This window comes from Rutilus rutilus, assembly GCF_951802725.1.
Source record: "Rutilus rutilus genome assembly, chromosome: 1".
In the NCBI taxonomy this organism is placed as follows: domain Eukaryota; kingdom Metazoa; phylum Chordata; class Actinopteri; order Cypriniformes; family Leuciscidae; genus Rutilus; species Rutilus rutilus.
The window spans coordinates 11,992,665-12,004,125 of record NC_140209.1 but is presented as its reverse complement, the minus strand read 5'-3'; the positions used below and the strand labels follow the sequence as shown (position 1 = coordinate 12,004,125).

General features: G+C 40.3%; 1 protein-coding gene across 2 annotated transcripts; it reads left to right on the top strand.

Moving 5' to 3' along the window:
- Positions 1 to 232: 232 nt before the first annotated feature.
- LOC311306482 (uncharacterized protein) lies at positions 233 to 8,532 on the top strand. 2 transcript variants are annotated; one of them, XM_084434911.1, is made up of 10 exons: positions 233 to 318; positions 644 to 911; positions 1,301 to 1,621; positions 1,702 to 2,055; positions 2,168 to 2,209; positions 2,546 to 2,620; positions 6,876 to 6,904; positions 6,996 to 7,070; positions 7,220 to 7,288; positions 7,481 to 8,532. In XM_084434911.1, the coding sequence occupies exons 2-10, from the start codon at positions 851 to 853 to the stop codon at positions 7,586 to 7,588; spliced, it is 1,134 nt and encodes a 377-aa protein (XP_084291037.1). In that variant the 5' UTR covers positions 233 to 318; positions 644 to 850; the 3' UTR covers positions 7,589 to 8,532. The 2 variants fall into 2 exon arrangements, with proteins under 2 accessions (XP_084291037.1, XP_084291038.1); XM_084434912.1 differs by having other exon boundaries at positions 251 to 318; positions 732 to 911.
- Positions 8,533 to 11,461: the final 2,929 nt, after the last annotated feature.

The window sequence follows — 11,461 nt, the reverse complement described above, 5'->3', positions numbered from 1 at the left end:
TTGTATCGATTACCGCCGCGCAATGCGGTGTTTTCGGCCATTGTGCAATATTAAAAAAAGAGTTTGTTGTGATCTTTATACTTTTTGTCAGTATCATTTTTTGTTTTTGTCTTTAAAGTTTACGGTTCTTTTGTATGTTGAGTATATTGTAATTTGTGTTCTTGGTTTTTGTTTTGTTACATTTGATTGATTATTTAGTTTGATTTATTTTCTTTCAAAAAATATTTTTTGTGTGTGTGTGTGTGTGTGTGTGTAGGCGCTGAGCACTTCTTGAAGCTGGCTGGTTCTTTGCTGCACAATGTGCTTTACTTCACCAAGGTTTGGCATTATTGCTGTGTCATTATTTGCAGTGAACTTTGTGGGTGTGATTGTGATTGGCGGGGTCTTTTTGTGTATCTGGTGCTGTCGAACTCGCCCACTCTCACATAAGAAGCCTCAGACCCCGCAACGATTGTTCATTTTCCTTTTTTATGTTTTAGTCAACCAATGAATGATTTGATTGTTCACTTCCCGTTTTAAATGATTGTTGGCCAACTATTTTAACTTTAATAAAATGTATTTTTGTTTGTACGGGAACTCACGCCTCTTGCCCTTTTCTAAGTGGAAGTGTCTTTATTTGGATTGTTTTTCCCCGTTATTTCAGGGTGGCGTAATCGCTAAGAATAGAGCCATAATGAAAAATACATTTGTACTGAAATCCACTTGAATTCTAGTGAAGCAACACTTTTCAGGGTTTCATCACTCAGTGTGTCAGATGAGAGGAAGTTCACAACCAGAGGAGGAGCTGATGATGTGTAAAGGAAGAGCTGTAACTATATATAATGAAGAGAAAGACTGACAGAAACACAAAATGACTGATAAGTGTGATCTATGTCTGCTGGGACTGATCATTCTCTCTTCACTTCTCACAGGTAAAGAAATCTGTATTTTCTCTAAAGACATTTAGTGGAATTAGTCTGCAAAGAGTTCATTTGAACATGCTCAGTTTATTCTTGCACACATTCACGTTGTAATCTCAGAGTTGTGTATTGATACACACAGATCATACTGTATTATTCCTGATACTGGACATAGTGTCACTCAAACATCTGATGATGAAGAATTATCTTCATATTAAGAGTGTGTCAGTGATTTGAACAGCTCTCTGATAAAGACTAATAGTTTATTCTGGAGAGTGTGTTGTTTGCTTTAAGTGAGGAAAAATACTATGATTTAAAACTTCTGCTTTTTATGCTGGTATGTTTTATGTTTCATTTATTAATATATATCATAATGATCACTGAGATATACTGTGTTTCAGGTATCAGTGGAGTGGATGATCATGTGTTCATCAGTTCTGGGGAAAATGTGCGTCTGTCCTGTAATAATGCTCTTTCTGACTGCAAATCAACTACATGGATCTACTCTAACAGCTTCAGACATTCAGCAGCAGTTGAACTGATTACTTTAGGGATAAAGAAGAACGACACAGAGAGACATGAGAGACTGAGTCTGGAGTCTGACTGCTCTCTGAACATCAAGAACGTCACAGAAGAAGATTATGGATTATACACCTGCCAACAATATGTGAATGGACAGAAACAAGGATCTGATGCGCGTGTTTATCTGCATGTTCTTCATGGTAATTTCACGATTAAGCAGATTCTCCCTTTAAACTCAGATGATGATTGAAGAGTCTGTGATTTGTGTCTTGTGTTTCAGTGTCTCCATCATCATCATCATCTTCATCATCATCATCATCTTCTTCCTCACAGACTGAGATCAGTCCAGGCCGCTCTGTGACTCTCTCCTGTCAGTTGTATTCAGATACTGGACTCTCCTGTGATGATCTGGTCAGTTCTGAGGGAATTGAGCTGTTGTGGGTGAATCAGACTGGTTTTGATCTGAAGACAGACTCCAGATATCAGATATTTTCTTCATCAGCTCAATATCGCTGTATCATCATCAATCTGACTACAACACTCCTGAATGAAGATAACAACAGAGAGTGGAGATGTCAGCTTACTCACAGAAATCAACTCAAGACCTCAGTCAGATACACTGTCAAGTATTCAGGTAAGAAAACTGTCTAATTAATCAGTGTTAGAAGTTATCCTGTTAACTAGTTGAAATATGATGATAATATTGTACAGTATGAATCATCTGAACAAACATTCATCCTTTGCAGCTCAAGCTGATTCAACGACAGCAGTGAATCCTTCTACACGAGGTACATGATGATGCTGATGCTTTTAAGTCATTGGTGATGTTATTCACAGAACAACTTTGTCTAACATAATTATATAGAAAATATGAATGAATTACCATAGACACTCTACAACATTATATAAATAATTAAGTATGTAAGAGTTAAGTTGACATTTTCCCTTTGTTTATTGAAAGAAGAGCAATAAACAATAAATAAATTAGAGGGCATTAATCAAAAGTCAGAGGAAGATCAGAATCGTTTGATATCTCATTCGGTGATGATGGATTTTGTCTTTGTCTATAATTGTCCCCAATCTGCCCTGTCCGTCTCTGACTCTGTGCTCGATCTCTTCTTCAGTCATAGTGATTTCTGTCGCTGCAGTCGCTGTTCTCCTTCTTGCTCTTCTCTGGCTGATCTGCAGAAAAAGAGCTGGTGAGTTTTCAGATTTACTCCTTTACGACAATTAAAAACAGTTCAGATGAGCAAAACAAACTGTTTAGACTAAGTATCATAGAAACATGTGGATTATATTAAATTCTCAAACATAAGTTTATTCCTGCTGAGAATTCCTGTAATGTCAATCTCAAAGAGTTATCAAGGCAAACAACAAAGTCGAAATCGAGATCTTTATATCACTAAGGCATCTGCCTATAAAAGCAGCTCATATTCACCATAGGAAACCATAGATATATTTTCCTTCAGTGACAAACTTACCTGGTTGATTCTCGAAGAAGCCTTCTTGCCGTCGAAGAAGCCAAGCAGCGAAACGAGTGCAGTCAAGCAGACCAGCAGACTTTGATCAGCGCATGCTATGCTCAGCTGACTTCACCGTCTCCCCTGCGGCTATCCGAAAATTGCAAATAACGCGCTGTGATTGCGGCCCCCTGCACCCCGCTAACGAGCACAGTGAGTGGTTGCCTGTCTGGGGAAATCCCATGCAGAAGCCACGCTCACCTAGAGTATGTCTCTCTCCGCTCGCAGAACGCTTTCTTTTCAGAGAGAGGCTCCGCCCCTCGCATTCTCCTGTTTCCTTTCTCCCAGGAACCTCAGAGAAAGAAACGGCAGGGTCAGAGGACTGAGCAATCGACACTAGCGAGCTCATGTTGGCCCCGCCCCTGCGTGCCTCACTCTCCCCGCCCAGAGAGATTTGGCCAGTGCTCTTCACCCACGCAGACCAGCTCCCCTCATGTGAAGCAAGTGCCCTCGTCTCTTTGGATCTTTGTGATGAAAGGCTCTCATTGGCGGCTTCTAACGCAGAGGATTGGTTGGGTTCAGTGGATGACCCTGCCCCCCCCCGCCGCCTAGAGACATGAGCGACACCAAGGCTGGTATTGATGCCAAACCTTTCTGTGTTCTTTCCAAAGAGGACTGCAGTGGTGAAGAGCCCACTCGCAGATGCCCGGAGCGCCAGCAGGCCCCTCGCCAGAAAAGAGCACAGTTCTTCCCTGAGGGTCACGACAAACTCACTAAGTCTTGGCGCACCTAAGCACTTCTACATCCACCGTTCTCAATACCATTGACGGCACCATGGAAAAAGGATACGAGAGCCACCCGCCCCCCCCTCGAGGAATATCAAACCAAGGTGGCTCATCCAATAAAGCTGTGCAGGATGATGGGCTCAGCTCTTCCTACCATGGTGGACCCTTTATCATGCGAAGTACCAGTGCGGTACTCTCCTTCTTACAAGAGCTCACCACACTCCTGTGGCCGGCCAGTCTCTGGGTAGAAGCGACATGGTCGTCCGCTTCCTTAAAGGGGCAAGGAGGCTCAACCCGCCTCGTCCTCTTACCGTATCATCTTGGGATCTATCTATGGTCCTTAGGGCCCTCAAAGGCCCCCAGTTCGAGCCGCTACAGTCGGCCGAGCTCTGGCCACTTTCGCTTAAGACCGCACTATTGCTAGCATTAGCATTGGTCAAGTAAGTGGGTGACCTGCAATCTCTCTTCCTGCATCGAGTTTGGGCCTATCGACTCCAAGGTCATCCTCAAGCCAAGGCATGGCTATGTGCCTAAAGTGCTCTCTACTCTGTTCAGAGCTCAAGTTCTTACGCTGTCCGCTCTTCCCGATTCGGAAGACGAGCGCCAACTTCTCTTACTCTGCCCTGTTCGGGCCTTAGGAGTATATATACAGCGATCTGTCTATTTCAGACAGTCAGGGCAGCTCTTTGTATTAGGGCTGTAATCAACCAAAGAAAATCTTGGTTGACTGAAGTCCTGAAATTTTCTACTAAAAATGACGTTAAGAAAAAAAGCGTTAAATTAATCAGCTGCGCACTCTGCGAAGTACTTGGTAGCCTTGTTGTCCGCCTAAATGAATTATAAATAAACATAAAAAATTAGTAGGTTATTTGCAGTATATTAAATCGTTTTTTACCTAATTATTTTGCACTGAAATGAGTCTGACACACGAGTCTGTTGGCTCTGACTGCGTTGCATCACGTGATTTCTGAAAATAGTGATATCATCACAAGCACTTTTGAGGAATATGCAACATAATTTAGACAATTGTTTTTGTCATATGTATTATAATAACTGACAGACACTAACGTTATCATTTCAGCCGCTCTGTGCAGCTCAGCTTCGAGGCTGAGACACGAATAGACTATTAACTTTTTTTAAAATGCTGCCACACTGCCGATGTCTTTGTTGACATGGTAGAAGAGGACTGACTGACTATGAATTAAACGCTCTCACAATTAAATAATATTCAGCAAACCTTCTAGTAGCCTACTTTCTCCAATCTGTCTCTCTTCTCCAGTGGGTTGGGCTAATCCAAAAGAAGTGAAAACAAGGGGGGTGTTCTGAAGACAGACTGTTACCTGTGACAGTGGTTCCCAAACCTGTCCTGAAGGACCCCCAACAGTGCATGTTTTCTTTGTCTCCCTAATCAAACACACCTGATTCAACTCATCAGCTCATTATCACATGGGTTAATGAGCTGATGAATTGAATCAGGTGTGTTTGATTAGGGAGATAAAGAAAACGTGCACTGTTGGGGGTCCTTCAGGACAGGTTTGGGAACCACTGACCTGTGAAACAGGGATGCTCTGAAAACACCCCCATTAGCAATTAGTGCTTTCCATCTGATGAAATGAACGCGTCAACGCGGCAAAACTGATGAAATGAACGCGGCAAAAAATCGACCAATCAGAATTTTGGTCGAGCCAGAACTTATCGACCAAATAATCGACTAATCGACTAGGAGATTACAGCCCTACTTTGTATGCTTCGGGGGGTTTCCAGTCACGAATTAGTGATCCCGCTAGATAGTGGACACTATCACGTTGGCTTATGCTTCGGTGGGCGTTCAATGCCCCATAGGAGTCAGAGCACACTCCACCAGAGGTGTGGCATCTTCCTGGGCGTGGTCCAGTGGTTTGTCTATTGGCGACATCTGTGCGGTGGCCGGCTGGTCCTCGCCGTCCATCTTCGCCACATTTTACAAACTGAAGATCACTGCGCAGTAGGCACAAATCCTGTCTGTCTATTTGGAGTTCACCTAAGAGGGAGCTCAACTTGCCCTTCCCTAGCCCTACTGCCTAGGGACAGGGACCCTTACCCAAGCATCCCAGGCTAGGGCCACAGAACATGTCGTTCTGCTCACATAGCACGGTGTGATTGGATTGGTTCCCCATAGTGTCTACCAAAGATGCAATACGAGTAAACATTTTGAAAGGGAACGACTCGGTTACTTATGTAACCTAAGTTCCCTGAGATAACGGGAACGAGTATTGCGTAGACAGCCGTGCTATGTCACTACACGACTGCCGTTTGTCGGATTAAATGGTTAGCTCACCCACATTTTTTAATTCTGTCAGTAATTACTCACCCTCATGTTGTTCCAACCCCGTAAGACCTTCGTTCATCTTCAGAACACAAATGAAGATATTTTTGATTGAATCTGAGAGCTGTCTCACTCCTCCATAGGCTTCTATGTTATTGAAACTTGCCGGCCTAGAAAGTTACTAAAGACAATGTTTAAAACAGTCCGAGTGACTACAGTGGCTCAACCATAAGTTTATCAAGCGACAAGAATACTTTTTGTGCACAAAAAATAAACAAAATTACCGACTTTATTCAACTATTCATTTTCTTCTGTGTGGGCCTCTGAGTGAGTTCATGTAGTGTAACAGCACAGCACTTCTGGGTTGTACATCAGAACGGAGGCTCACTATTGGCTGATGCTGGTCATGTGTGTGATGCGTGTGATGCTGGCTGAAGATGAACGAAAGTCTTACGGAGTTTGAACAACATGAGGGTGTGTAATTATTGATACAATTTTGCTTCTTGGTTGAACTAACCCTTTAAATATGATTCCTTTGGCGAAATGAGCTGGTTTTATAGGCAGATGCCCCGCCCCTGCCACGTTTGGCTTGCGTAGACACGCTGCTTCACCATAGGTTCATGCAGTTCCCACTGACCAGCCAATAGACCAGCTCAGATCGCTGCACTGTTATGACTGTGGAGTGACACTGCGTTTTTGAATTAAAGGCTTCAAATTTCGGAGAAAAGGAGTTTCCCCCTCAGTGTCTAGCAAAGACGCAATACCCGTTCCCGTTATCTCAGGGAGCTGAGGTTACATAAGAAACTGAGACGTTTTTATCACTCACTTTAATGATAAGATTCTGTCTTTTCCACATGTGTGTTTTATCATAAATACTCATATTTCATGAGGCACTTGTTTTCAGATAATAAAAGAGGGACTGACGACTCGCCGGTGAGTTCAGCAATGCAGTGATTAAGATTTGATTACTGTCTTTAAAGCTCAATAAAGTGTCATTCATGCAGTTTAACTGTTTGTTCTGAAGGTCAAAGATGAGAATGATCATAAAGGGACGAATGAGACGATCAACATGTCCATTCCTCCCGCTGCAAGAGCCAATGTGAGTCCACTAAATCATCAAACATTACGTTCACTGTCTGTTCAATAATGTGATTTAAAAGCTTTTGTGTTCTTTTACATATTATAGTGAGAGATATGTCTGTTCTGTGTGTTAAACTTGACTCTCTGCACGTTTGCATTGATGTTTAGGAGCAGACAGATGATGTGACTTATTCTGAGGTCACTTCTTCCAGTACAAAGCCAGTAAAATCATTGAATGTGAGTAGATACCAGCACTTTCCCTTGCTCTTCATCACTGTCCACTGACCAGTACTATTCAGAGACAAACACAGCAGCTTCTCTCATCTATGAGTTTGACTTTCAGATAAATGAAGCTCATGCTCTAATAATTATAATAATAGTAATCAAACGTTCAAACATTGATGGACAGAATCTGTGCTGTTCTTTCAGGATCATGATACAGTGACTTATGCTGCCATCAAAGTAACAGAAGATCAACTGAAGGATGAACTTTACGCCTCTGTGAACGAGAACAAGACCTTCACAAATAAACATTAATGATACAGATCATGAGCTCATCATATCAGGAGCAGACGGGAGGATTTCATCTCTCTGGTGTTTGGAGGAATTATATATTTGTGTGTGAACGAGCAGATATTTGTCGAATGTCCTGTGAATATGAATGAGATTTATTGTGAATCATCATCTGGTCAGAGCACAGAATCTCATCTATATCATCACAGCTACAGTAAAGTTAGAGACTGAAGCCCTGATGTGTTTTCATACAGGCCAGACTCAATCTAGTGTCTCACAAGCCTCTTCCATGACTGGAGTCTGTTTATCCAGTGAATTATTTAATCAATTAAAGACCATCCAAGACAATTCAATTAAAAATGAACAATATCAATAAGCTGTTGATAAAATGTGTAATGGGATAAAAATCATATCCTGTGAATATGGCTGTGAATCATTTCAGTGTCTACCTGTGGTTGTACAGTGAAACTGAAGTTTAAAATTTAAAGGAGGGGGGTGGGAAATCTTTATCTGTATCTTTTAAACTGTCGATAAACACTGAGGGCTACATTTGCACTTCAGTTTTTATTACAAATATTATGTGCTGTTGTGTAGACATAAACATTATAATTTCTAACACAACATTAAAAATTCACCATAGTTTAAATTAAAAATGTGGTCAGAGAAATAGACGAGTCAAAAGGTCTTTAAGATTGGTTGCGAAAGCTCCCTGTTTTACATAAAAGTTAAAGTGCTATCCGCGTGTGTCACGTGTCACCGCTTACGGATCTAAACTCTCTACCAGACACCCCAAGAAAACAACAACGGTATAATGTAATACTAACAAAAAATTATAATCCTAACCTTTATCCATACCAAAATCCCAGATGGCCAGATAGTGATTCATCTTTTATAAATTGTTAAAATAGTCGTGTCTGTAAGCACAGAGACTGTAGTGTACATTGCAAGTTTTTAAAGGGATACTCCACTTTTTTCGGAAATAAGCTCATTTTACATCTCCCCCAGAGTTAAACAGTTGAGTTTTACCGTTTTAGAATCCATTCAGCCGAACTCCGGGTCTGACGGTACCACTTTTAGCATAGCTTAGCACAGATCATTGATTCTGATGAGTCCAGTAGCATTTCTTTCAAAATGACCAAAGAGTTTCAATATTTTTCCTATTTAAAACTTGACTCTTCTGTAGTTAAACCGTGTACTAAGATCGACGGAAAATGAAAAGTTGCGATTTTCTAAGCTGATATGGCTAGGAACTACTCTCATTCCAGCGTAATAATCAAGGAACTGTGCGGCCGTACCATGGGTGCAGCAGGCGTAGTGATATGACGCAGCGCCTGAAAATAGGTCTAATAGGTTAGACAAACTTAGTCCCGGTCACGTTGGAAGAAGTTACCGAGCTGGGGACTATTTTCAGGCGCTGCGTCATATCATTACGCCTGCTGCACTCATGGTACAGCCACACAGTTCCTTGATTATTACGCTGGAATGAGAGTAGTTCCTAGCCATATCAGCTTAGAAAATCGCAACTTTTCATTTTCCGTCGATCTTAGTACACGGTTTAACTACAGAAGAGTCAAGTTTTAAATAGGAAAAATATTGAAACTCTTTGGTCATTTTGAAAGAAATGCTACTGGACTCATCAGAATCAATGATCTGTGCTAAGCTATGCTAAAAGTGGTACCGTCAGACCCGGAGTTCGGCTGAATGGATTCTAAAACGGTAAAACTCAACTGTTTAACTCTGGGTGAGTTGTAAAATGAGCTTATTTCCGAAAAAAGTGGAGTATCCCTTTAAGTGCTGTGATGGCTAATTTTAACATATGTTGTGTAAGCCATTTCTGTCCAACATAAAGGAAATGAAACTAGTTGTCTGGTTTCTTGTGGAACATATTTGGGGCTCAGCTTGAACAATGTATCTGCAGTTTTTTTTTGTGTGTAAGTTTAGACAGCTGCAGATATCTGAGTGCATGTAAGGAGTAGTTTTATCTGATCAACAGTTAGTCCTCACACATCCACTGAAGGGAAATGTGTGACCGTTAACTGTCTGAATTTGACTTCCTTCTCTGACTGCAAAACACTCTCTGTGTGTCAGAACGACCCTCTTGCAAGAATAAAAACGTATAAAGACACTGGTTGTTTCTCCATTTCAGCCTCACCATTATTAAAGTCATATTTTTTTAGTTAATACAAAATTAAATGTGTAATATGAATAAATAGCGCTCATAAACGGCTGTTGAGATAGTATTCTGAAGTGAAACTAGTAAAGGCTTTTAACCCGGAAACAGCATTCCTTACGGAAACATTTAACAAATGGATTGGCTTACAGGTCAACAGGAAGTGACAAAAAAAAAAAAAAAAAAAAAAAAAAACAGAGGGAAAAACCCGTAAAAACCATTTCATCAGCAAGGCCCATCTGCAAGTCATTTAGTAGCCTAATATTTTGATATTACAAATTACATATTCTGCCCAGTGTTCTCAAATAAACAAAAATTGTGCATTAAAGACAATATATATATATATATATATATATATATATATATATATATATATATATATATATATATATATATATAAAATGCTATTGGCAATACTGTTATTCCTTCATCAACATTTTAGTCTCCTCAAGAAATGTGACTTCTTAAATTTCTGTTCTCATAAAATGTTATTTGTATTACAAGTAGGATTTCAATTCAATTGTCATATTTGATGTCCTACAATAGCCTAAATTACGGCGGCCCAGTAGAGCACAACTCAACAAAATGTAACTTATTAACATAAGTTCATAACACAACGAAATTAATCCACAACACAACAGAAATGAGCCACAACACAACCAAAAATGTTCAACACAACAGAAAATGTGCAACACAATGAAATAAAGCCGCAACACAACGGAAATGCTCCCGACCACTCTCTGAGCCCGATAAAGTTAGTTTTCCTTTCCATTGTTCTATAGAGTTGGCAGTCTTAATATATCAATAACAATACCACAGTTAGTTTTAACAGTAGGCTATGTAACCATTGTATATCGACATAAAATATACTTAAAAATCACCTACATTAATTTTAGCTGCATATTTATACTGGAGAATGCTTTGACGTTTGGCAATTCCACCAAGTGGTTAAAACGTACAATTTATTATAATATAATTTGGTAAATAAAAATAAAAACCATTTGGTGAATTTCAGAATTACAGGAAGGCATTGGCACAATTCCACCTGTTGTAAGTCAGTCTGGTTAATAGGAACTACAACCTTTGAAACATGATAAAAGAAAAAAATAATGAAGTTCCTAAAATATAATTGTTTACTGACTGGCTGACTCTGTAGAACAGGGGTGGTGTGGCGCAATGGATAAGACAAATGCCTTTGGTGTGAGAGACCCGGGTTCGAATCCACTGTGAGACACCAATGTGTCCCTGAGCAAGACACTTAACCCCTAGTTGCTCCAGAGGCGTGCGACCTCTGACATATATATAGCAATTGTAAGTCGCTTTGGATAAAAGCGTCAGCTAAATGAATAAATGTAAATGTAAATGTAGAACGAGGAAAGCCCTCTAGTGGTCGGGTGCATTTCCGTTGTGTTGTGGCTTATTTCCGTTGTGTTGTACATTTTCCGTTGTGTTGTACATTTTCCGTTGTGTTGTACATTTTCCGTTGTGTTGTACATTTTCCATTGTGTTGTGGCTTATTTCCGTTGTGTTGTACATTTTCCGTTGTGTTGTGGTTTCAGTTCGTTGTGTTGTGGCTTAATTTCGTTGTGTTGTGAACTTATGTTTGCTTTTTAAATTTCGTTGTGTTGTGCACTAGCTGGGCCACCATACTAAATATTTCATTTTAATAAAAATGTTAATCCAAATTATTGTCCTGCCTTTGTGTTACGCTTGGGAAAACAGGTCAA

Coding starts and splice junctions, on each gene's coding strand:
- LOC311306482 (XM_084434911.1), top strand. CDS start 851: ATGACTGATAAGTGTGATCTATGTCTGCTGGGACTGATCATTCTCTCT. Junction 912..1,300: donor TCTCTCTTCACTTCTCACAG/GTAAAGAAATCT, acceptor ACTGTGTTTCAG/GTATCAGTGGAGTGGATGAT. Junction 6,905..6,995: donor GAGGGACTGACGACTCGCCG/GTGAGTTCAGCA, acceptor TTTGTTCTGAAG/GTCAAAGATGAGAATGATCA.